This window comes from Haemorhous mexicanus, chromosome 22 (genome assembly GCF_027477595.1).
Source record: "Haemorhous mexicanus isolate bHaeMex1 chromosome 22, bHaeMex1.pri, whole genome shotgun sequence".
NCBI classification, from domain to species: domain Eukaryota; kingdom Metazoa; phylum Chordata; class Aves; order Passeriformes; family Fringillidae; genus Haemorhous; species Haemorhous mexicanus.
Window position 1 is genome coordinate 3,235,833 of NC_082362.1, and position 27,798 is coordinate 3,263,630.

A 27,798-nucleotide genomic window follows, 5' to 3' on the forward strand; every position below is an offset into this window, starting at 1 on the left:
CCCAACTTTCTGTGCATCAATTTATGTCGTCACATCAAATAACAAAAACCAACAGAGGTAACCTATGATGATGATTAAACTGCTGCAGTTCACCTACATAGAGCCCAGGGCCCTTAAATGAAATTCCAAAATTGCTTATTTTTTACCTTAATTCTGTCAAAAAGGTAATAAGTGATCAGTTGATGTGACAGCTATTTTTGCGATGATACTGAACTTTTTGGCACCACAATATCACCCAAAACTTTTTCATAAAACACAGCAGGGAGACAAAATCATCTTTAATTTTCATCTTACCAAAACTGAATTCTTCTGCATTTCTTCTCCCAATATTGGCAGCTTCAGGAGCCAGACTGGGGCTCCTCAGGCTCCCTTCAGGGGGCATGTACTCATCATCATCATCCTCATTATCATCACCAACATCAGCATCATCTTAAAGAAAAAAAAAAGCCAACTGGTTTTATTTCCAGGGAGCTCATGTGCAGCACTGGAGCTGCCATGAATTTCAGAACTCTAAAAGAATTAAGGAATTGTGTTTATCAGGGCACCAAATTTTGCAACAAATTACTTAACTGGGTAACTTCAGAAAGCTCCTGTTCCTACCTCTTGAAGGAACAATTTGTTCCTTCAAGAGGGCCTGTGCAAAGCACAAGAGAGCAAAAAAGAAAGCTGCTCCTGTACTTGCTAAGGAAAGCAACACTGTCTTCTGAAACATGACTGGGCATCACATGATTGCAAAAAAAAATCATGTAACAGCAAAAGGAATCAAAGTATAAAATGTGCAGATAGGGACTACCTCTGTTATCTAACTGTAAGCAATATCATTCCATAGTAGATATCAAAAGACAGTACCAGTGTTTTCTCTGGAAGAGCTTAAATGTTCTAAATCCACTTTCAAACCAGTGAAAAACCAATGGGAACCAATGAAATTCATCAAACAGGTCAAATCTGCCTTAAACACACACAAGTGGACAGACAGGAGAACTGCAGGGACACTGCTTAGCAGCTTTAGAGCCACTTGGATGACAAAGGGAGCTGCTCAGGGAAAAGTGTCTCACAGTTACCAATATCAGACAGACACCTTGAGGCTCCACTTACACCACCTGCAACACAGCCTTTCTGCTCTGGTACCATTCTTCCCTGAAGCATTTGGAAACTACAAATGTTAGATGTAACTACAATGTGTTTATAAGGTGTTCTCCAGAATAAAGGAATGTTATAATATCTTGTCTGCTCAAACAATATTTTTCATTAACACCTGAAAATTATGCAGAAGATACAAATTGCTGTCAGGCATTATTTCAAAAGCAGTCCAGTACTCCAATATGCTTCAGTATATTGTGGTTTTCTAATACTTCTCTACCAGGCTCATCTATCAAGCAGTGCACAATCCAAACTACACTCAAGACCAGCACACAATTCTCATCATTCACTGCCAAGTAATGCAATATATGGAAAACACATTCTGGACAGAATAATGCCTGAAATCAATGACGTGGGGAACTGACCTTCATTACTGAACTCAACCTCAGAATCCTCACTCGTGTCTGATGACTCAGGCTGGGGGGTCTCTGAAAGGCAAAGACAGGACTGCTGAATGGTGGACATGGACAAGATTTTCAGCCAAACACTCCATGCCTTTGCATCTAAACCAACATTGTCAAAGAAGTCCCTTGAACTCACAGCATAAAATAAAAATAGAATTAAAGATATATTACCATGAGCCTTTGAGCAATTCCAGACAAAGGCAAGGAGGTGAGGATTACACTTGCTAAACTGCACATGCTGCACTGCAGGGCTGCTGCTATGACTGAAGGAAATTCCATCTTCTTGGCTTTGTAGGGTTAATACAATCATAAGTATTTTCCCCTCCCTTACCCAGGATTACTGAAAATATAAACAAAGGCTGTCTGTCCCCACACATTAGGGATTTTTCAACCAGCTCTACAGACTCATTGTGTCTGCACTATCATCATTTCCATAACAGGCTGCAAGGCCAACAATCAACCATGGGAGGGAAATTCATGATCACAATGATTTCATTGGGGCAGAGTGCCTCAACAACACAAGCTGGATTACCCAATCAATACTCACTGTGAGAAAGACCAATTTGTACTTAACTGCACTACAGTTAAAGTGAAGCTAATTGTATCAGAAACTCTATCAAAATGAAGTAGCAGTGCATGTAGGAACATATTTTAATTATTCCAGCAGAGTAAAGCTACACTTGTGCATTTTGAAGAGTATTTTCCTTTAGATCTCTCTATGTTTAAGTATTATAACATGCTGATGATTTCCTTTACAAATATAAAGTAAAAAGATACCACAGTCAAAATACGTAAGAAATTTTTAACTATTTTTAATCCTTACTGTTCAAAGTAAGGATTTTCACAGGAGAAATTCCAGAATTAGTTTGTTCACGTGAACAAGACTCAGGACACTGTTTTCTCATCTTAGAAATTTATGGCAGCAGGAACATTCTGACCTTACTACGAAATTCACAGTGTTAAATGCAGGTTAATATTTCCTAGTCTTTGCAAATGGGCAATCTAATACTTTTAATGTAAACTGTAAACAGCTGAAAAAAATTGCACCATTTTTTTGTAAAGGCATTTCAGCTATTACAGAGTTTTGGTAAGGTACTGCTTTGACTAACACAGACTTTATTTGTTTATGTGCTCATTCACATCACACTAAACTGAAAAACATAGTTAAGTTGCATTTATAATTTAAAAAGCAGAGTTTTATCAAACTCCAGAAGTCATTATGAAACAGACTGAATTTCTTGAGAAACATATCAATTTACACAAACAATGTGTGCTTTAAGATGATCCTCTTTGAAATTAAAAAAGGAAGAAATTAGGCTCCCATCTACATGTCTGTCTACTTGGATAGCTGGAAATTGAGGCAACAGTAATTTTTATTTCTATTCATGTTTAAGTTCCAACACCCTCAGTTTTATGGCAAATCAAGTAGCAAAGCTGTGAAAAGCAAAACTTGCACACTCAATTTCTAAAACAGATGTGAGGAAAAAATACAAGTAAAAGATCTACCTGTGTAACTTTTTCCAGGAGCAACGTTTTCCTCTATCTCTGGTGTTTTGGAAGGGCCTGCTTGAGAATAGACAGAACAGTTTTTAAGGGTATCTCACAACAAAAACATACTTCCAGCCCATACAGGAATTTGCCAAGAAACTTTTAATTTCCTATATTATGTGCTCACTTCATACTTTCTGTAATGCTAAACTTTGGAAAGACTCTGTTAAATATTAAATATTTATAAATCCTTACTTACTTGCTTCAACAGAATAAAAATGGGTTTAGTGTCAGCATTGTTCATTTCTTGGACTACTGAACAGTCTAGAGACTCATGCTGAATAGCAGGTTTCAACTAATAAACTAATTTTTAAGAAATAAATGTTGATGCTTCTGCCTTTCTTCAATGACATTTTAATAAGTTAGATCTTTTTCCTGTTCATTAAACTTTATATTCCTAAGGAGTATTCTTTGACTTTAACATTCCCACCAACATTAAATACATAAATTCACAGGGATTAAAGTAATTTATGACACTCCAAGACTGTTTACTTTTCATTACAACAGTTCTTTTGAAGACTACAGACTGGTTAAAAAAGACTGATGCAGAAAGGCAGCACAGAAACTACATTTAACCTATTAAATTAACACTCCTAAAACCCTGCTGCTTACAGCTATGGCTCTCCTGCAGCTTTGCTAGAAGGGTGAGCTGCTAACAGCACAAACAACACCCTGCTGAGCAACAGGCCATTCTATACCACAGAAATAGCACAGGCATGGAAAACCTGCCTCTGTGTGGCAAACAGGAATAACTGGTTGGAACTGACTGAGTTGGACAAATTGTTCTGTGCAAATCTGATAATTTCTGTGTGCATTGGCAAAAGCAATCTGCAGAAGCTCATGTAGCTGACCAGAAATTCTAGTTGTTTAGAGATAAGTTCATAAATGTATCAGCAAGAGTATTATTAGTTCCACAAGAGAAAAGCTACTGTTGATTAATAAGGCAATGAAATATTCTAAACCCTACTGCATCTGCACAGTAAGAAAGAAAATACAGAAAAGACTATTGTCACAATCAGACTTCTGAAGTATTTCAGTCACTGAAAGTACATATATAGTATCAAATAAGTGAATATCTAACTATTAAAGAAAATAATGATAATTAGGTGGTTACAATCATGCTAATTTGAACAGTTCTGCCTAATTTGATTATTCAGATTTTCAAAGAGATTAAAAATGAATTTTAATCAGCATTTCAAGTAAGGAAGCTATGCAAAGTTCTTTGCTCGAAACACATTTCTTTCAGCAAGTGCTGCTTAGATCTGCTCCTGCCACTTTTCTTTGCTGGGGAAAGGTGCTACCCTTTTTTTTTTTTTTTTTTTTAAATCTGTTTACTTCAGAGGAGCTCCCTGATTTTGTTCAAAACACAGCTCCACAAACACTGATGTTGGCACAGCCTAGATCATAGTCCAGAGATGGGGAAAAACAGGGAGGAAAAGGACCCAGAGGCACTGGTGGCCCTCCAGGCCTCAGCAGAAAGAATTCTCACACCAATAGTGTGATCTGCAGCTGTTAGGGGTGGGTGGGAATAGAACACAACCCCTCTGGGTGTGCTGAAAATGTCTCCTCTCCATGGACTAAATTTGCTTTTATTTAAATCAGCATATTCAGCAGATGCACCCAGTCAGGTTTAAGCACTCCTGTGAACATGCAATTATTGTTACTCATAAGGCACTGACACACAGAAGTATGCATCCCACTATAATCAAACATCTCAAAATATGCACAGCTTTGCATTTATTCCTTAATTCAGAAATCCTGACAGGATTGTTTTATCCCCATATTCTGAAGTATTCTCTGTATTGCATTATCTTTGTGCCAAATACATGCTGTGACAGCAGTAAAAAAGGAAAACTAATAGTCTTTAATGCTTTTAAACTTGAAGAAATATTTCTGTAGTTAAAAAGATAAACTTAGTAGATTTACAGTCCTTGAGATTAAGCACAGAGAATTTAGTCCTTTTATCTGTAATATTGATAAAAACTACAGTACATGTACTAAAACCATTTGATTTTTTTTTCAAGAGTGACCAACACAGATTATTTCATAAAACTTGAATACTTTTTCCATATTATGAAGCTTGGACAGAGGAAAAAAGCAGTGTGAAAAAGTTGTTTCAGAAATTAAAACATGTCAAACAATAGATTCTGCTATCCTAATTTAGTGAAGACTAGAAAATGAAATTTAGAAGAGTTCTACCACCAAGAGATATTAATAAAAATATACATTTCCACTTTACTGCATTAATGCACACAACAGGCAGAAATTACAGATATGACATAACCAAGGAAAGCAAAAATCAAGTACAGTGGTAACCAGATCAAAAGAAGTTCCATCCAGAAATAAAGATATGAAAAAAATCACAAAATAGAAAAATAAGAAAACTCAAGAAAGAACTAAATTCTGCCAGTGAAGGTAGGATGTAGGATGAAGGATGGACACAGAAGTGGGAGATTTAATTACTAAAACCACAGGACACCTTAGAAGTAAAATCTTTCAGTATGTTTATGTCTTGGAATCTGAACTTCAGATGTGTAGGCAGAGCTAAGCAGTTTCACCTTGAACCAGAGACAGTAGAGGTATGCTCCTCAGCAAACAGCTCTCCTACACAGCCCAGGCACTTGGCAACTCTCTAACACTCACACCAAACCCTGGTCTTCCATGAGCAGCTAAATACAGGACAGATCACTGCACCCAAAGCACGTGCTCAGTCTAGGATTCAGCAGTACAGTGGAACCTCTGGAAGAGATGGCTGTTGGCATAAACTGAAACTCCTGAAATGCCTCTTACAAACAGGTGATTTTTCACATTCCAACAAATCCATTAAAAACAAGAGCAGATGTCACTCCCTCAACAGTCACAGCTATTCTTTCTGTCTACACACCCACACACCATTTACTTACACTGATTCCAAACATTTCAGCCTCAGTTTCTAATGGATTGTGTCCTAACATCCTAACACTACACAGCCAAACCTGTGCCACTTGGCAGAAGGAATGGATTTTTCACCTCATGGATAAGCAATGCTCACTTTTCTGGCCTTTTTATAGGCTACCCATATAGCAGCAATGTGAACTAGATGTGATTCCCTTCAGGAAGCACAAGACTGTGCTCACTATATATTCTGGAATTTCTTGGTTTAAGATAATACCTGCACACTCAGAGTTACATGCCAGCCTAGCTTCACAGATTTAGCTCCAATAAAATGGACTTTATGTCTAGTATTCTGAGAGATCCACAAAGGAGAAATATTTTGGTGTTAGAGACATACTAACAGACATTCATTAGTTTTAAGGTTTCAGTGAGAATAAATGCAATGTTTACATTCATATTTTGGGTTTTTTCTTTGTAGAAGAAGACATTTTCAATTTCATTTGGGTTTGGATGAATGTCCTTATTTTAACTGCCTCGCTAACATTGTCAAGAATTCCAAAACTGACAGCACTGTTCAACTACATGGTGTTTTAAAGAGAAAAGCTGTTAAGCAGTTTTCTACTCGCTTCCAGATGTTTTATAAACTGAATCAGGCAATTCACAGGACAGACTGTTTACAGCCTTTTCCTTCTGCTTCCATTTTTCTTAATTTTAACTTCAAGGCATCAGTGAAGACCTACACTCACAAAATTTACAGGATAACATGCCACTTTTACAAAGTGTTTGGTCATAAGTCAGCAAATAATTAAGTTCTGTACGGGTTGTGTCACCAAAAAACCCTGCTTTATCCTGTGATGATAAAGCACAGAGCACTCAGCACTCACTCAGCAGTACCACACTTATAAGCCCCAAAGGCTTGTTTTTATATAGCACAAATGGGGTATTCTCAAATCTGAAAATACATCTGACTCTTGAGAAATGACTATTTCATTTCTTCGTTTCTAGTAAAAATACTAAATTACATTTAAACCACTAAAGCAAGAAACAGCATTCTCAGTTATGTTTCTTTTCAAAAGAGCCATAGGAACTGATACCTACAGACAAGGCACATGCAGGAATACTAGCTAACATAGCTGGAATGCCCCAGGATGTGTCACTTAGTCCTGATGATAAATACTCAGTCCTTTTCCTCATTTAGTCAATCATCAAAATCTGGACCTTTATCCCAGAACAGGTTGTCTTTGGTCTCCCCAAAGTTTAACACTGTACTAACCTTCACATTTGTCCTGGACACTTGGAAAAAACATCCACTGCCATAGTGTTTGCACTAGTTTGAAAGCAAACCAGTGGGAGACTCCAAGTCAGGACAACCATTTAACAGGAAAATTAAAATAAAAAGAGAAAACACTGGCTAAACTGACAGAGTCAGAATAGAAAGTGATACCCTGTTGGTCAGGGTGGTGGTAGTAGTCCAATTAAATGGTGGCTGCACATCTGTTGGAGTGATAGATGTGGCTCTGCTGAAGCAGTGATCCTGTAGAAGGGCCTGGGCTTCCTCTGAAGGTCCAGTGGTGGTTATGGAGCTCTTGTCCTCCGGGAATTCAGTAGGTAAGGCTTCCCATGGTGTTCCAAGCCTTAGATTGTATCCAGGTAGGAATCACTGGTTCCTCCCCCTGGGTGGAGCATCTCCCAATGGGATGATGTAATTTAGGAGTCATGCAGTGAGACTTGATGGCCCATTAGCAGAGACAGACCCCAGAGTTATCAGGGATGGGTCATGGAGGAGAGATAAGGAGCACTGCCCCACCTGTTCTAACAGCTTATGAAGATAGTAACAGAATACATACTTTTGGTTACATCTCACTTTGTAACTTAGGACAGTTCTAGAGCCCACTGACAGAAAACTGCCCCTTATTCTCTGTCAATAAACCCACAGGAAGTGTCAGATGGCTGAAGTCCCTATTTCTCAGTCATCTTATTGTGTACTGCTAAAACAATTCTAAATTTAGTAATTCAGTATTAACTCATGGCATCATCTAAATGGTGCAACCTTCAACTGGGATGAGAAGAACATCCACCTACAGATATAACTTCCCCTCTTTGATTAACAGGAAGAGTTAGTGTGCCACCCAGGCACACAGCACATTGATCAGCATTACAGATCTTTGAGAGGAAGCACTTAGAGAAAAAATACAACCATGAAACTTTATCACTGAATCACTTTCTCCAGGAAGCCCAAGCAGATTGCTGCTCTCTAACACTTTAGATGTTTCGTTCTCAGAAATTGATAAGCCTGGGTTTTGCTTATTTTTAGCAAAATTTATTACCTTATCTGTTTTCTTTATTTTGTAGCACATCTCTCCAAAGGCAATGAGGGGCAGACTATGTCACTCCTCAGGAACACTCCTCAGAATAACCACTTTTTAAAGGTTCACTTTACAGGTTCACCACTTTAAAGGTTCACCATCACCCACACACAAACACCAATGTGCCTCCAGAATTTATAGCTCTATAGTTTGGACAACCTTTGGCTTGAATCAGAGTGGTAGCTGCACAAAGAATGAAGGGGAAGCTGCTTTACTTGTCTAGTCAGCATGACTTGATATAAAAGAGAAAACGTCTTTTAGCTCACAGCACACCATCACTTCTACCAATATACTCAGTTCTGTCCTGTTTTAAAATGCCATTTTGGACAACTACACTGCAGGCAGAGAGGGGGAGTCATCTCTCAAGCACCACTTTATCAGAAAGAGATACATATTTCTCTCCAACAATCAGAATATTTAAATTTAGAGTTCTTTGAAAGACAACAGAAATCCCCCTGTCAAAAGTGCTTAGACTTCACTCTGGAAGCATATTGCATGACTTGGATTTTTCAGATGCAGTACAATGGATATTATTTTGTAAAGAAGCAATTTCAGTGCAGACTCTCCTCAGATGGCATTGAGTTACACTGTGGGCTATTGGCCAAATTCTGACATCGTTTGTATGCGTGAAATGGAAAACCACAATGGGGATAAAAAGCAAAAGAATGAGAAGACTTGGCGTTGGAAGGAACAATGATTAGGTTGTCTTCACACCAGCATCTACTTTTACTACATTAAATCATGCCTGTAAACCACTAATTTGCCTAACCTGTAAGGCTCCAAGGCCAGGCAATGCACACATATGAAGAGCAGATAATCCTAACAACTTTCCAGTTCTCCACTCAAAGGGTGACACTTTGCTATGCAATGGTTGAGGTCTCTCTGAATGATGCTCTTATGTTTCTTGAGATATGCCAGGATGAAAATATTGATTCCACATCCCCACAGTTAGTTATTAAAGCACATTAGAAAATAGTCTCAAGAGTCTTCCTGTCTGAACACACACAAAATGTTATCACAATAATATATAATATTACAAAATGAAGGGATGTGCTGTTTTGCACTTCACTGTTGAACATTTAACTGTCATTGAGAGATGTGTGGCAGCTTGCCCATGTTTCTTTGTATTACTCAATTAACCTAATGACAAGTACACATAGGTTGAAATTATAAAGTTTTAGTTATTTTATATTGCCATTTATAGTCACAATTTCTTAATTACCATTCATGCCAACATAAAAAACAATTTCTGTTTTCTCCTAGCTGAGGTGAATGTGTAAACTGCATACATAGAGGTGGGGCAAAACAACTGGGAGAGAACTTAAAACATACATGGAGGCTGAGCCATGGGACTCATATATATTGTTTTGCTTAGTCCACATATATGAACCTTTCAACACAATTTTGACACATATTGGTCATTCCTACAAAGGAAGTGATTGATACACTTCCAATCATAGAATCACAGAACAGCTGATTATATGATGTACCATGTATAAAAGTTACCGAAACTTTAAACTAAAGAAAAAATTCAAGCAGGGCTCTAGAAAGCATCACTATAAAGGTTTATTTCCTGTTCAACAAAGTCATTGAATTATAAAGTTTGCACATTGTACCCTCAGAAAAATATATCAAGCAGTTTCAAAAAGACTCCTGGAACTTCTTCAAACCAATCACACACATATGGGTTTGGGATGAAGTTGTTCTTTAGGTCTTTTGGTATTTCCTCATAACAACTTACATGATAGGCAGCATGGAAATGCTGTATCCTAACAGAGCTAAGTAACTGCATGTTTAATGACCAAAAATTACTAAAAAGAGAGGCATGGAGGGATCAACACTTAGGCAACCAATCCTTTCATGAGATAAACACATATGAAAATTACTATCATTACCTGGAGTATTAAATTGATAGTAGTTAGGATCATCTCTTTCCTCTTTCATTGTTACTGATGACATTTTGGAAGAAATTCCTGTAGAAGCAACAAAGGAATCAAATATGGAAACCAATAATAAGCAGATTCTTAAAAAAAAAACAAAAAAAAAAAACCAAAAAACCAAAAGCACTCACCATGATCCTTGTTGGTCTCTACTGGAAAAAAAAAAAAAAAAGAAATGAAAAAGGAAAAAAATACAAAACATTACACATTTGTTGAGCTAAAACAATGGTAACAAAGTGACCTGCTGGATTCTTATGTTTCAGCTTGGTCAACCCCAGAAATAATCTAGGATTAAATATCTCCCTACAAATTAGGCTTCCCTGATGATGCTGTCTAAGATCTGAAGAATATTTTTTAAATGGGCTCCTTCCTCTTTGCATGCTACCACAGGAAAAAAATATATTTTATCACTCATTGTACTAAAAGTCCTGGGAAAGCTCCTGCTTCCTCTTCTGTGAGAATTACTTAAATACAGCACTGGAAATAGTCTGGGACTGACTTAGCAATAAGTTCACGTTAATGCTTTGTGTATGTCAAGCCAAACGTTAAAAATGGAGGGTGCCTAAACCACAAATTTAAAGTTGTGAAGCACAAATAACAAGAGCAAAAAGCTGGACTACACATGAAAACTTAATTCTAATAGGAAATTGAGCAGTGCAGCCCAACCCAGCAAAAGGGAAAGCCACCAGTTTATCTCCCAGCACACCTGCTGCCTCACTGGCTTTACTGGGATTACCCAGGCTTTTATCTCACAGCACACACTTCAGCACTACTCTGCCACAGATCACAGTGCCTTGGGCAATCATCTGCTACCTGCAGAGCAACTTAGGAATCATCTGGCAAATTTTTAAGTAACAAATAACACATCTTGTTATTTATGAACTTTTGATTTCTATTTTAGCTAGAAAAAGGACATTTCTTAATTTTCAATATTTTAGGAATATTATCAAATAAATTCTTCTCTAAATTACATAAAGATAAACTTAGTCTACAATGTATTACAAATTTTTGTAATTTGTAATTTCCCTCTTGAAATGGAAGCATTTGGCTAGGGTTTAATATTTGATAAGAACTCCAACTGAAAAACTGACAGTTTCAAGCAAAGAGATGTTTTTCTGTGTCACCAAGGATGTATCATTGCTACTTTTTTTTTTTTTTTTTTTTTGGAGCTTTTTTCCCTGTTTTTGCTTAAGTTCACTCTTCTAACAGAATATGGGGTTTTTTCTTTTTTTTTTTTTTTTTTGCTTGTGTTATTTTGGTTGGTTTTTTTTCCCTGCAAATTAAGGCAAAATTTTGAACATACCAGAATCCTTGCTTGGTTCTGTTTTCACATTAACAGGAGGACAACTATAAAATTAAGCAAATCAAACAGAATGACATTATTAAAAAAAAACCTTAAATTTCTGGCAAGTTCTTAAAGCTTTAGAGCTTGTTATGCAAAATCAATCTCTCAGAATTTTTTTTCTAACAAGAACATAAAATTAAAAACCCCTGCATATTGGCTTATCTGATTTTTTACAACTTAATTGCCAGCAATCTCCTATTCCTATATTTTTTTGAGGCATACCCAATATTCAGATCATGTTCAGTATTTAATGAGAGGCAAACACAAAAGTACAAAAAACTGATCACATTAACAATTTTTTGATATGTTACAGACACAGTATCTTCATTTACTGATTCAAAAAAAAAATCACTTTTTTCAAAAGTGGAAGGAGGAGGAATTGAGGAGGGGGAAGGAAGCAACATTACATCTGTTCTCCCTCACTGCTGTACCATAAAACATGGCAAACTTATCCCTGACTAACAGACTGTGAATTAAGAACACCCATTAGGCTAATTAAACTAAAGAGAAACTTTGCCATTTGTTTAACTTGTAACAGTTTCTTTACAAACAATGATCAAAAGAAAGAGAAGATTGAGCTTCATGCTTTTTATAATGCCAAGCAAGCAAAGGTTATTCAAAGGTCAGCAGGGCAGAAAAAGCACATTAAGACATGGATAACAACATGAAAATAGATAGTTGATTTAAAAAAAAAAATCTACATTTTAAATTCACCTTTCACATGGGGGTATAAATGAACGTGAAGGATCTATCACACCAGCTTCTGAAAGTTAAAAGATAATATTTGAATTTCCTGTATTCCATTTACTTTAAACACAAATTGAAAATGTAACATTGATTTCACAAAGCAAAAGCCTGTTCACATTTTACAAGCATATGTGCATGTTTTCCTCATTCACAGATAATGAAAGATCCCATTAAACTGTTCTGAGACACAAACAGCTTTAGAATGTCACTTAGCACACTGAAAACCTACCTTGTATTTTTGATAGAACTATATTATTAACAGAATTTCTGTAATATTCCATATCTAGTCCTCAACCTGAGCATAGGCAACACATCTCCAATTTTACTAATCAAGCATCAACTTCTGGCTCTTTCACTTAAGAAATTAAACTTTTCCTTTTTGACTACATTCCCACAGAGATTGCTTCATCCTTTTCATAAAACAAATCCCCACACCTCTGCATTTAGCAAGTAAAGCAACATGATACTATAAAAGGAAGAGGAGAGAGGATTTCTCCTAAGCTAGAAGTGAATCTCTCTAGAGTTTTACAATACTCACTCTAGCTCAGAATTTTTCATATATGGAGGCTTTCATAGGAACTACAACACCTAGCCACTTCAGAAGATTAGGTTACTTTTTAAAATTAAATGTAAATGCCAAACTCAGCTGGGTAGTGGAACACAAGCACTAGAGTGTCTTGGCATCTTCTAAAAACTGAAAGCAGTCCTTCCTATGTTCACTTCTCCTAGGATATATACAATTCACATTAAACTTAAATTCAATATAAGGATGAAGAATGAAACAAAATGGATTTGTCTAAGACAAAGAATGAAATAGAATGAATTTCATCCCTAATGAGTTGCTCCTGACCAATGCATAAAGGAAAGGCTTATATATAGGAAAGGGTTACTTATAAGTAAGGCAACTCACACTCTAGAAATTTCTGCACGGTTTGCCAGTTTATTTACATGACCAAATGCTCTACATATATTGCTACCTAAACTAAAACTCCAGTCTTTTTCTGTTTAGTCTGAATAAGCATTGACTTACCTATCTGTTTCTTTGGTTCTACGAAAGGCCTGTGTGGAAATATGGGAAGAAAAACTCAGTTTTAACAAAGACATTGTTAATTACTTGGTAGTGTACATTACAGAGAGAATTCCTGTTTAAGAGAAACAGTCTACAGTGTATTTAATTAAAAGTTAAAATTAATTTTACTTAAGTACAAAACCAAATTGGACAGACCAGCACAAGAAAGAGAGCAAATAACCTGTTGATACTAAATGAGATCTCTGATTTGTTTTCCAAAATCCGTTTCAGGGTGGAAACATCATAATTTGATGGATGTTTCAATGTGACTCCTTCAGGCAGGCCCTGCACTATCACAACAGACTGGTTCCTCTGAATCTCTTCATATGGCACAGGTACTGCTGCTGACTTTCCTAAAGCTTTACCTAGAAAAAAAAGAGGAGTTGTTTTGATGTTGAGACTGCTGAAGTTAGCAAAAGGATGAGTCCCTCATAAAACCTTGTAACTTTGGACAGAACTGGAGCAAAAGCAAAGTGTGGATGCAAATCTTCTCAGAAAACCAAATACTTCTGGCACTAATGTGCACTGTACAATGATCTCAAATGACATCCCACAAAACACATCAAGAAGAACCACTACGTGTGTATTTCTTAGAAACAGCTACTAAGTTTCTAAAACCAGCAGTGTAAGTGGAAGGCTGAGATCATGCAGTTTTTTCCTCCCAAAAGGAATAAAAATTTAAAAATCTAGAACAGCTCTTCGAAGAATTTTAAGCACCCACCATAGGAAAAGCAGAAAAACTCCTCCACAGACTTTCTAAGAGCCTCCAGCTCCTCAGCATCCAAAGTCTGTCTGTTTACAGGTGATGTAGTCTTTGTTTTCTGCAGCTCTGGAGGCCTGTCCTCTTCTGTAACACCTGGCAGTTATTTATAAAAATAAGACAAGCATAAAATAGTAAGTTATTAGAAGTGCCTAGTCCCACCACTTTAGACTAGAGATTCTCAAGCAGGAATCCTGACAGGAAATTGCAAGAGTTTACTTGAATTAGAAGCAAACGCACACATCTATGCACATAAGCAATGAGCAAATTTAAATTTACACCAGAATTATTATATCCTCACTACAATCTTTGCAAATATCACCCCCTGAAGAACATGAATGACAAATTCAGAAACATATCCAAGGAGGCTTCTTTTGGCATGAAGAGGTTGAAAAAAACTATTAATCTCACAGGAGCATAATACAGTCAAAATAAAATGCTAAACTGCCAAGAAAAGAAGGACCAATAGAGTCACCAAGGAAAAGGTAAAATGCCAGTGTGAAGGGTCCCATAGTGCTCTAGTGCTCTGCATGACATCTTATGCAGCATTTCTATTATGTCCTGGTTTATTTATTCTGTATGTGCTTTGTAGAACATTTTACAGAAGGGATCTGACTTTTGCCATGACAGCTCATCTTTTTCAAAGGACAATTTAACTACACACCTCCTACTGCTGAATAAGAGGAGCTACAAACAAGACATCATCACGCAAAACAGAGAAGATTGCAGCCCTACATCTTGTTCTAGTCTCTGAGCAATAGTCATTGCAAAAGGAGTGAGGAAGTAAGAACACTTCCAGCATTAAAAAGATTAAAAAGCAAATAGAAGCGATGGCTTCGGGTAACAGCTTTCCTTTCTCATAATTCAGTTCTTGCTAAGATTTACTGAGAATCATCCAGCAAAACCAGAGGCAAACAACAGAGATATGCTTGCCTACCTTGCAGGAAAGGCAAGGGAGATCTGTGTTCCTTTGTGCAAGAGCATGATCAGTGCTGAAGCTGTGTCATGACTTCACCACGAGCCAGCACAGCAGTAAGCCTGAAACACTGCGATGTGCATCACCAGGACTGCTGGCATCAGAATTCTACACTGACACAAGAAAACAAACATCAGTTTGAACAACTGATTACAAATGGGCTGTGAAATGAGCTGAAGCAGCAATGCTTTTAGTAAAACCATATTTATCATCTTAAAAACTCGTATCTTCATTTCAAAGAGAATCTCATCCTTCCTCTGCAGATCACACGTCTGCTCCATGCCCTGGAAACCCACCTCCACGTGACATTTAGCTTGCCAGCTCTTCAGGCCTGAAACTTTTGCATTCTCTGCAGTATGACAGGGCCTATCAGAACATGAAAAACAATGCAAAACTGGGATATTGTTATATACCTGTAACACAGGTGCTTAATCAATTAATCAAATCATTTAAGGTTTGCCTGTGGACTTGGGATTACACATCAGTCTCCATTTACAGCTACATCTAATGTAGCTTTTTGAGTGGGTGTTTTTCCTATGTAAGAAACTGATTCACTTAAAATGCCTTTACTGCCAGCAGCTTCAGAAAGTGTACCCACACTTTCTAAAAATAATAAACAAACCAAAATTAAGATGACAACACTGCCCTCTTCATTTGAAAATGAAAAGCAGACAGAAAGGTGGAGAAACTTTCTTTCTTAACTAGAAGACAAATCCTCATGTTTTTTTTTAATTACATGAATTTTTTTCATTTTCTTAAGATCACATTATGCATCTGCCTCCCTAATCCCTCCCACAATCATTGGCCAATTTTAATCAAGACTCACAGACAGGATTAAGTTTCAAATGCAGTAAGATTTGTAACAGCCCTGCAGAACTGACCAAACCTAGCAGGCATTCACTCCTCTTGGCCCTACTGATGGACACACTAACCCTTGGAGGTTAGACAACTTCACAAGCTCTTCCAAAGCCCTTGCCAAAATTACTGGAACCCCGAGCAGGATTTAGGCTACCACTGGCAGGGGATGTCTAGGACATATGCAACAAGATCTGTGCAGAAGAGGGATGAGGGGGCTGTATTTATGGCTCATGAAGGGGGAGGAATGGTTATATGGCAAAGAATAGCATTCTGCACAGTTGTGAGCATCCTGTGGAATTAGTCTCACTACTCTTCTGGATTCAGCAAGACTACAACTACCCAACTCCCAGCAACCTTCATTTTGCAATGAGAGTCAATATATGCTCAAGTGTCTCTTATTTTCTTCAACTGTCTAGATGTTTTGGGGTTCTTTAGAACATCCTTCCCTCCAGGTGTGACAGTCCAGCAAACCACTCAGCTGGAAAAGCAATCTCCCAGCTGTCCCCATTCTAAGCAACAAATCCAGCACTGTCCTCATCTCACCAAAGAATAAGAAACAAAGAAATCAAGCTTTAGCAGAAAAACAACTTACTTAACTGAAACTTCCTCAAAAAAAGACTCGAAGATGAGATGCTCAATAGAGAACAGCTGGCACCATTTGTTATCTGAAGCTGACAGAGCTCAGTACTCCTCTAGCAAAAGAACTGTCAGTCCCATGGCAGTTAAGGCATCTTAGAACATCTGAAGGTTTTTTAATCAGGTAGCTCTCAAGCCCTCAGGGAGGGAAAAAGAAGAAGTAATTTTAAGAATATGAATGTGACCCCTGCACAGGCACTCTGAGATGCAACTTAAGAGCAACAAAAATCTTGTGACACCACTCCTATATATGTATTTCATTGTTTGTACTTAAGGAAAATTACTGCAATGAAAGAGAAAAAGTAAATGGGTGCACAGCTAAAAGCATTTTGCTTTGGTTATAATGTCATTCACTCAATTCATCTGTGAGCTTTTCAAGGCCATCCAGCTTTACAGTTCATGAAATTGGAAAATTTCCTCAAATTAAAGAAAAGTCATTTTATAATTATCAAAGGATCACTTGAACCACACAAAAAGCAAATTACCTGAAGAAGAATTTAGGAGGCACGAAATTTCAAAAATACTATCTACAGTAATTTTCTGTGTGTTTTCAACTCTGAGGAACAAGATGTGTGGTTTCCAAGGAAATGGGACTGAAGTTTCCCCACAGGTTTTTAAACCAGCTGTTAACTTCATACCCCTTAGCTGCCTGGAGAAACAGAACATTAAAGGTTTGTGGCAATCAAGTCAAGCAACCTCAATATACAAGTTACTCAGAAGGATTCAGTGAGGCAGAAGCCCAGCTGCAGATCTTCAAGCAGGTCCACAGCAGCCTAGTTTACAGAAAAAAATCATTTTGCTTGTCTGCAGATGATGGAATACATTCAAGAGGAAACACATATTCACATACCAAAAAAACACACTGAGGAGCCAAAGCTGACCAATCTTTCCCATAAAGTCTGTGGAGAACTGCATTCCATTCATTCTTCCTGAGCAGCAGGAATGGCTGTGTTCTTACATAAAGAACACAGATTCTGAGCATTCCTGAAACTACAAGAAGTTCTCCCAACCTGTGGCTGGGTGGACATGGAGGTACAGGTAAGAAGAGTAGAAGACCCTGGCCCAAAGTCTCTAGCAGGACTTGAAGTCAAACTCAGGCCCATACCAGATGCACTGTTAAGATCAGTGTGAAAACCCAAGACCATCACAAGAAAAATGAAGGCTCCAAAAATGAAGGACCTATCAAAGATGAACCACCTACAGGTGCAAGATGGCCCCACCTCAGGCAATTGAGCCCAAATCCCTGGCACCACTGAAAGAAAAAGCAACATGACTGGGAGAGCCACCAGAAGTTGGAGAACTAGCAGAATTAAGCTTCTCTGCAATATTAATGGTGTAGCAGCCAGTACCAGTGGAAATGCTAGCAGAGGCAACTGGGATTTGTGGATAAGAACTACCTCCTTGGCAATGGGATGGAACACATGGTGCTGGGTAAATATCTTTCCAAGTCCAGAACAGGTGACCAAAAAGGTGCTTCTGAGTCAGGAAGCTCTTCTGAAAGTTCCCTTCTGACAGGCAAATACAACCTGGGGAAAATAAGGCTTCCTCTGGGTTTTGGGGTTTCTTTGGATGTCTTATAAACTATCTCCAGCTCACAATCAAATGAGAATGTTCCCTTGGGCTCTGAAGAATTCAATGACAAAGATAAGCACTGAAGAGCATTCTTCAGGTACCCCAGGAGTAAGTCCCCTGTTCAGGACAGCTGATAATGCACAACTCCAGAGCAATCCAGAGATGACAATCCAGAGGCATTTTATATTGCCAAGGCCACACAAGAGGAACTGAGGACCACACAATACACTTTAGCACGGGACAGCAACCAAAACAAAGAGGTATTGTTGGAGCAAGATTTATATGATCTTGATTGCTTACAGTGCAGAAGTATCTACACTTGTCCATAAGCTCAGTATTAGTAGGTGCTCAAAGAACATGCTCTTTCCATACACAATACAAATTTACACAGGCCTAGAATGTCTGACACTGCAGGTTACCCAGGTCACATGTTGTGGATACAAGAACATGAAGTTCTACACTGACTGAAACAGTCTATTTCACCATGACACAGGGCTCACAGCCATCTTCATTAAGCAGAGTTCAGAAGAATATAGTATCTGACTCAGTTTTAAATAATTAATGTCTGCTGACTGGTTTTTCAACACTTACTACACAACCACACTAAAATTTAAAAAAGCATTGTTATTATTAATTCCTAACACATTGTCTTAAGGTAACAAGGAAAATGAGCTATGGTCAGGGCTCATCCTTGCCCTGCAGCAAGGATTTAGGGAACCCAAGTGGGCCAACATCATCATTAATGAAATGCACAGGAAACCAAACTCCAGTGCTGCTTTCATTGAACCACTATTACTTTTATTAGTTCTATACTGCTAAAAAGTGTACAAGCTACTTCCTTCAGAAACCTCATAAATACACTTCATCAGTTTAGCCCACTAAATAACATTCATTAATTTTAAAAAAGCAGCAGGTTTGAATTCTGAAAATATTTCATACACTACTCAAATTATACAAAGAAACTGAAAAATGTGGAAATAAAGACTGAAGATATGTGCTAGCTTGTAGAGAGTCAAACATAACCAGAGGTGTGCTTAGTAACCAGACTTCTCTTTCCATATTTAAAGAAATTTGAAGACACCCACAACTGGAGAGGTAACTCTCAATATTGTCAACACCATGTGTTCCAGGGACTGACATCACAGATGAATTTTTAAAGGCTTAATTCTAACAGCAAGGTAAGAATCTCTTAGAAGCCTTTATCAGTCCTAAAGTAACAAGAAGGACTCAAGTCTCACTTGTTAAATAGACAAAGAACTGTGTCCTTCCTGGATTCTTACAAAACACCTACTAAAATCTTAACTACCACTGCCTATTGCTCACTTTCATAATCAACTGAAGAAACAATACAACAAGGAACTGTTGCCTCCACAGCTCTACATTTTAGAGCAAAAGATACTACACTAAAAACTTCATCAATACTTCAAAGCTGCCAAAGGCAGTGGTGGAATCAGCATCACCAGGGATACGTAATGCTATTATTCCTAAAAATTGTTGCTCTGAAGTAATGTTTTCTGGAATTATCAACATCGTTCTCAGGAACAAAAGAAAACTACTTCCAGCATCAAGACTCCCTTGAAAGCATGGGAGATGTGCACTTAGTGAAACCATGAAAGCAACGACTGACAATAGTTGACCTTGTTCACACAGATCTACACCATAATGTTCTGTGAGAACCATAATGGAAACACTGCTTTCAAAGTTAATATTCTTTAATCCTGTCAGCCTGACAGTACAAAAACACAGCCCAAGAACAAGTATCCTGTAACTTGAATAAAGCAAAAGGTGAGGATTATCAAAACTTTTGTAGGATTTAAACACAGGCATGCATCTACAGAAACAACAACTCATACAGCCAAATAGAAGCATGGATGAGAAGCCAGTGCTTCCCACAGTACAAAATCTGAAACAGAGATCTAGCCAGGAGATCAAATAGCAAATCCCCGTAATTTCTGATTTCCTACTAATAGATGTGTCCAGTACACAAAGTCCCTGGTATTTCAGGGCCCATGATAGCACTGTACTGGCAATAAAACATAGTACCAGGATGTCAGGGAAGTCCTTTAAGCAAAAAGAACAAGACAAAAAAGCAATTAAGTGAAAAACTAAACTCCCTCCCCAGCATTCAGATAGCAGTTTTCAGAAACAAAGGTATATAAAGATTGTCCCTGTAAAAAATGGAAAAAAAAGAAAAAGAAAAAGAAATTGATTCTTCTTATACTTGATTCCTCAATCAGGTTACAATTCTACATTTTGACATCAGTGATCTGTTACAACCCAACATTGTTTTGACTTTCCTTGGAATATATATGTGCACAGAAAGTCACTGTCCATGCCAGTAGGACAAAAAAAAAAAAAAAAAAAAATCCAGAGCCCTACTGTCTTGGGCTGCAAGATGTGGCTGGGGGTGTGTATTTTATCACCCTCTGCCAGAGCTGGGGCAGTTCTCTGCTGTTCATGGGGCAGGTTTCTTTATCTCTCCCACAGCCAATCCTCCCTCCAGGAGATCTCTGCTGTCCATGGCCACTGAGTGTCCCTGCAGGGCTGATCAAATTCCAGCATCCCATGGGGAGATGCTCCACCCAGGGGAGGAGCCAAGCATTCCTACCTGGATCCAATCTGACCTGGGAACAGCCCAGCAGCCTTTGGCCACTGCATTCCCAGAGGAGCAGCTTTCTCCTGCCCTGCATTCCCAGAGGAGAGCAGGCCCATCTCCAGCAGCCCTGGAGCTGCAGAGGAAAACTCCCCCCTTGTGCAGGATCCCTGCTCCAGCAGAACCACAGCTGGCACTGCAGGAGGGCTGAGCCCCCCTGGGATGGGACTGTGCCACCACCCTGAGCCCCCCTGGGATGGGACTGTGCCACCAGCCTGAGCCCCCCTGGGATGGGACTGTGCCACCACCCTGAGCCCCCCTGGGATGGGACTGTGCCACCACCCTGAGCCCCCCTGGGATGGGACTGTGCCACCACCCTGAGCCCCCCTGGGATGGGACTGTGCCACCACCCTGAGACACAGGGGGTCAGGGCATGGTCTGACTCTGTCAGTGTTGGTTTTGGGGTGGTTTTTTTTGTACTATTGCATTTACATTTTAATTTTTCCTAGCAAAAAACTGTTATTCCCAATCCCACATTTTTGCCTGAGAGCCCCTTAATGTCAAAATTATAGTAATTCAGAGGGAAGGGGTTTATATTTTCCATTTTAAAGGAGGCTCCTGCCTACCTTATCAGACACCTGTCTTCTTCAAACCAAGACACCTACCACAAACAACTGACCTTGAGACAGAGCCTCCAAAATAATTTTATGTAGCAGCAAAAGCATTTTTGGGAGTAAGTCTTTCTGTTACAGACTAAACACAGTTGCTTTCCAAGCAGTATTTAACTTGACAACAGCTTGACAGTTTTTTAAACTCTTAAACTCTTCCTCAGACTGATTCTTCTGTCATACCCTACCTTTGACCTCCATCTTCTCTCTTTCTCCAGGAAAATAATTTTGTTATTTATTAGGCAGCGTCCACCACTAACACCTTCCCAAATGAGTGCATCAATGCTCCCCTAAATCATCAATGAATCTTTGAAACTTATCCCTAAAAATACTGTCCTGTGTGAATGAAACAATGAATCAAGTTTTTTGAACACAAAAGTTGCACAGTTTTATGGTAAAAATGCAATTTAAACAAAAACCACACCCTAGATGAACTTAGAGCATTACAAAAGTAATGCAGATATAATTTTAAGTCATTATGATACAACTGCTTACTTCTGTCTACTAAATCAAAGTGATGCAAAATAGCTACATGAAAAAATACTATCTTGTCAAAATTGTGCATCTGCTTTAGTAAGGTATGAAGTGATCTCAAGAACCAGGACCACCTGAGTTGACAGAAGTACTTCTCTGCCTGTTCACTTTCCTCCTCAGTCTTCCTGAGTGTAAAAAGGGTTTGGAGGAGAAAGGATACAAAGAAACACACACTAGGAAATGCAGGATGTATTATAAGGGTGGACCATCTAATACTTCTTATTGTTCTAGTTTTCACATTATCTAAGAAAAAAATGAACATTTCCAGCCATTGTAGAAATAACACTACAATCAAGACCACTGTTACTGCTCATTTTACAGCTTGATTTGCCAACATAATTATAGCATGCAGCCATACATAAATTATAGCACACAGCCATGATAAACAGAATTTTGCTCCCAAAATTATTAATATTATGCAATATACATTAAGCAGCTTGTGACATACAAAAATAAAACATGGAAACTTACAGTATTCAATAAAATCCGTCTTAAAATCTTCCCTAGAGTTGACAAAGGCTTTTCCTCTCTCAGTTCCAAGAACAAAAACAGTTTTTGCAAATACACCAATACAGGCAATTTCTGCCTTGGACTTGGAAAGTTCTTTACACTATAAAAAGAAAAAGAAAAAGGTTTTCTTACCATAGTTAAGATGCAGTTAATAAAAATGTATGTGATATCATGTAAAACAATTACTGTACTGCTGCCAGCACCCACCCTTTAGAAGGTACTGTGAGCAATATAACATCAGCCAGTAGCAAAGTACAATTTACACATCTGGAATGCTTTTCATCAGAAATCTTAAAAACACTGTAGATTCATTAGCAAATTAAGACCTTGTATAGACTCAGAGATTGCATTGTTTTTAATTAAAATTATTTATGACATAAACATGGAAGTGGTAATTTAACATGGATTAATCATATTGAGTGCCTTACTCCAACTTTCAACAAAGCATACAGAAGTTTTGTATATTCACAGCACACTTCTCACACACCATTTTCTGCTCAGAAAGGTGTGGTTGCAAGCAGGATGCCTCTCTGTAGTCTGCCCTGTCCTGTCTGCTGGGCCCAGCCTCAGGTGAATGCTCCCAAAATGGAAGGATTGCACCATCCCTGCAAACACCCCCAAGCGTTCTGCCAGGAGAAATTTCTGGCAAGAATTAAGGCAGGAAGCCTATGGAGAGAACAAGATCCCAAAAAAACTGGTGAGATGACCAAGTAGTAATCACAGAAGGTCAGTCTCTCCTAGGAACTAAATCAGAGTTTGCTACAACCTATAAAAACACTAACAGTTGAGCACGGGAGGAGAAAGTAACACAAAAACTTTAAGAAGCAACGGGATAAAAGACTTGCAATATATTGTCTTATAATCATTCCTCTGGAAGCTTCATTGCTAAAAAGAAAATTCTTGCTTATCATTTAAAAACCCCACTTTTAAATAAACAAATCATGGACAGTGCCTCATTTTCAAGGAAATGGGACAGGCCTAGCCAACCATAAACCCCATCAAAGAATTTAATAACTTCTAAAAAACAGATGATATGCCAACAAAAAGAAGTATTTTCTGAACAAGTTTTGTTGAGTTTCTACAGCAGCTGAAGACAAGGCATTAGCCTCAAAACCATTTATTCACTCTACACTACATATGACAAAGACCAGAACATGCTCTTGCCTTTCAGCCACACTGTACCAAAGAAATCAACAAATATTTCCCATGTATTTGACAAAATAATTTTAAAACAACCACACCACAACAAGAAACAAGATTACTGATAGCATTATCACAAGCAAAGATACAATTACAGCTGGTTGGAGAACACACATTACAGTACAAATACAACAATCCACCTTCCCTGCTGCCCAGTGGGAAGCAATATACTGATGTAATCCTGCAAATACCAAAACACATTTATGATGCAGAAACTTAACTTCTCTACTAACCATTGAATCAAGTCCTGACATGAGGAATGTAACCACCATTCTGCTTTCCAAGGATTCCTCATCATGGATGGATGTTGCTGGTCCAAGAGTTTGAGCCATTCTCCTCCTGTAAAATGAAAGGAAAAACCTTTTCAGATACATACAATGGTGGAAAAAAGAAATCTCTTATGCAAGAAAAGAAAAAAATAAATTCAAAATCCCACAGAACATAGCCCACTACACACCAGCAACCAAACACATAGGTAAATAAACAGGAGAAAGTGCCTGCTCTTCTTTCATGCTTCCTGCTGTTTCATTCAAGGCTTGAGCTAAACATAAGATTAAATGTTGTATCGTGATCTGGACACAAACTATCTGTGCCCAGAAAAATGCATTTTAATTGATTAGCTGAATTTACATTGATTTTCCTTTCTTAGCATGTCCAAATAAACACAGCAACAAACACTGGCAATAACCAAAAAATGGCAAATTGTAATTATGACACAAGCATGAGAACAACCTTCCCTTATAATTATCATAGCCTAGCTCAAAACAATCACCATCCTGCCCCAAAATCACAACCTCAAAGACTACAGTATCAACCAGAATGTGACACTCTTATTTGCATATTTTTCAGTTGTAAGATTATCTCAAAGCTAAATAGTCTCAACTAAGGTGCTAAAATTAATAACTAAATTTCAGCATCCCTCCATTCTATAGGTCATTCAAGACATTTTCAACTTATTTAAAACATAAGTAACAATCAAGATTTGTTTATGCTTCTGTTAGTAGAATTGTTTATACAAGACTGCTGCACATTTTTCTAAAATACTTTAAAAGCATTTGTATCCCACCATAAATTCAGATTCTTTGACCATGACACTGAGTCCCTATCTTTCTCTCTTCATCGTCAATAGTGGCTTTTCTTTTTCCTGGAACTGTAGAAACCTGCTCTGGACTGAAAACCCAGAACACCGGGAGCTCCCCACCAGGGCCGGGACGTGGCATTTTCCAGTGCAGGAGGGACTGATAAGAGACTGAGAGAGCCAAGCCACCCCTTATTGCAAAGACTTCTGAATCTGCCATTTCTTCAGAACAGCGAGAGATTCAATTGTTTAATATTATTCATTTTTTATGCTTGTTAATACTTTGCTTGTTAAATAAACATTTTTTTTCATTTTTCCCCAAGGAAATCATTTCCCAAACCAGTACTGGAAGGGGTTTGAGTCTGCTTTCTGGAGGGACGTTTCTGGAGCTTCCTCCCATATTTGCCCTAAACCAGCACAAATACATTTTTTGGAGCCCAACGTGGGGCACGAGAAAGTGGAAAAACCCTGTATTGATTGCATTTTGGTTGTACTTATTCTGTATGAGAATGAAGCAGTCAGTAGCCATATTGCTTGAATTGATAATATCTCTCTGGGTGGAGGCCTTCATGTGTCTCTGGTCCCCAGGCTTTTTTGAGTTTTTAATATCTTTCTGGTCCCTAGATTTATTTTCTCATCCAGAGATAGCTCCAGTATTGTCCCTAACATAGTTTTTACAGTAGAGAGGCACACCTTAGAATAGCTATTTTCTTGGCATGGTGATAATGATTTATAGAAGTTTAGAAAGGTACTGAAGTTTGTTCCAGATATATATAGTTTGTGGTTTCTTTGTCCTACCCTGTGTCCCAGTTCCAGTAGCATGTTTTGGGGGTTTATTAGTAATTCCACCCAGTTTGCTAGAGGAGGAGCAGCGGATGAGGTTTTTCAGCTTTTCTTTTCCTTCTTCTCCTTTGAATATGTTACATCACTATTTGAGAATGTTCAGTTTCCCCTGAATATTAAAGACACCACTTTCCTGGTATTTTATCTGGTAAGCTTCCTTAGTATGGTCTGCAGCTTGGCTAGAATGAGGGTTGAGATATCCAGAGGAGCTAATGAAACCCCTGACCCAGAAGTAGAACCAGGCATGAAAAATCCTGAGTTGACGGAGTCGACGGGAGACAAGCACATCCGATGATGATCAACAAGTCTCAATTTATTGATTTAACATGCGTGCTCTTATAACAGTGATAATAAGGCTCATACATATTGCAAAACTAAAGCTCACTATTGGGTCACTATAAGAGGTCAGCTCAACCTTTGCTATCAGATACTCAGGATGCCTATGTTTTCTCCCCTCATTAGCTAGTCTCTGCTTCTGCATCCCGTTATCGTATAACTTCCTGCTCAAGGACACTCTGGCCCTGCCAAAGGCCCCCCACCAGAGGCCCATTGCTTTACCAGCTGTATTTTATCATGTCCCTTCTCTTCAAGCCACGTCTCCACAAAACTCTCCACACTGAGTGGCATGGAGAATGGGAGGATATGGGCCAAACCCTGAAGAATTTTCTGACCCTAGAGCCTGGGACTTTCCACATGAGCAAATACAGAACCCAGCTGAGGTTGGGTAACACCTGAAAGAGAACTGCAATAATGACTCTAAGGAGAAAAACTTATTGCAATAAGCTGGGCGCTGGCCTATGCTTATAGCACACGGTATTATATACTGAATATATACTGTATTATACATACACTGTATCATATATGCTGCATTATATATATACTGTATATATACTGTATTTATACTGTATTATACACTGCAGGGAAGCAGATAGAGGCGGGGGGGCAGGGAGATAAATCAGCAGCTACCCCAATCACTGAGGCTGCAGCCAACACCCCAGCTACTCAGGTTTGTAGCTAAACCAGACAGTGAGCCTAAGCCAGCAGCTAAACCAGTCAGTGAGCCTAAGTCACTGGCAGTTGCTGCTGCAGGAAAGAAGCACAAAAACAAAACCAATCAACCAATTGTCCATGTCAAGTGGACAATTGTCTTGGGGGGAGGGTCAGATACCGTTTTCCCTTTGCTTCCCTACACGTGGTCAGCCATGGCAGGTGCCATCTTGGAAAGGGTATTTCTGCCATTTTGGGTGTCTCTTTGTTCCCCAGGAGTTGGTGAGATTAAGCAAGTTTGTAGCTAGTCATTATTTACTGGGGTTTTTTTTGCCTGTTCCTTGCTAGTAAACTGTTGTTTTTCCACTTACCTCTACTCATATTCATTTTCTCCTTATTGGTAAAAAAAGACTGATTGAAACTAAGGGAAGGTAACTCATTTAGAGTGTCTACCTTTTAAAATTGTCTTGAACCAAGACACCAGGATTCCATGCCATCTAATAGAGACTTGAAAAAACAAGTGCCATCGCTCTGAACGTGTACCCCTCCCTTCTTCCTCCTGCTCTGTATGCTGAGCACGACATCACACCCTCTGGGATGGCCCTGGGGTCAGCTGTCCCAGCTGTGTCCTCCCAACTTCTTGCACACCCCCATCCTCCTCGCTAGTGGGTGAAAAGCAGAAAAAGCATTGGTTCTGTACAAACACTGCTCAGAGGTAATCAAAACAACCTTGAGTTATCATCACTGTTTCCAGCAGAAATCAAAACCAGGGTACTATACCAACTACTAAGAAAACTAACAATCTCAGAACCAGCACACCCCTAAGGTGAAGACCGCGACAGTACAGCGCTAAAAATTTTCAGTTTAGAAGGACAAAACTAAAGACCAAATGTTATAACCCACCTCTGAAGGCAGGGTAAATGAGGTTCATGTTAATAGACCCTCTGGGGGCAGATTAGAGTGAAACAACAGCAGAAGACCAGTGTATGTGTGTGTGTGTGTGTGTGTGTATATATATATATATATATATATGTATATAAAAACTTAAACCCATACATATACATTTATTTATGCATATGTGTCTCAGTTTGAAAGAACACGTGTCTGCCAAGGAAGGTGGGAACCTCCCTTGGAATGGAGAGTATGACCC

General features: G+C 38.5%; 1 protein-coding gene across 10 annotated transcripts in view; it reads right to left on the bottom strand.

The window, feature by feature from the left end:
- Positions 1–27,798, bottom strand: part of GTF2I (general transcription factor IIi) — an 80,459-nt gene that overhangs the window by 46,018 nt on the left and 6,643 nt on the right. For 7 of the 10 annotated variants that reach the window (XM_059866327.1, XM_059866331.1, XM_059866330.1 and 4 more), the window contains exons 2-13: positions 23,974–24,079; positions 22,502–22,640; positions 14,155–14,289; positions 13,615–13,798; positions 13,395–13,423; positions 12,332–12,380; positions 11,576–11,619; positions 10,404–10,424; positions 10,228–10,305; positions 3,051–3,110; positions 1,506–1,568; positions 295–429 (exon numbers count right to left, since the gene is read on the bottom strand). In XM_059866327.1, the coding sequence (XP_059722310.1) occupies positions 295–429; positions 1,506–1,568; positions 3,051–3,110; positions 10,228–10,305; positions 10,404–10,424; positions 11,576–11,619; positions 12,332–12,380; positions 13,395–13,423; positions 13,615–13,798; positions 14,155–14,289; positions 22,502–22,640; positions 23,974–24,072 (1,036 nt within the window). In that variant the 5' untranslated portion in view covers positions 24,073–24,079. The remainder of the gene's footprint in view (positions 1–294; positions 430–1,505; positions 1,569–3,050; positions 3,111–10,227; positions 10,306–10,403; positions 10,425–11,575; positions 11,620–12,331; positions 12,381–13,394; positions 13,424–13,614; positions 13,799–14,154; positions 14,290–22,501; positions 22,641–23,973; positions 24,080–27,798) is intronic. The other 3 variants (XM_059866328.1, XM_059866326.1, XM_059866325.1) reach the window with 3 other exon arrangements.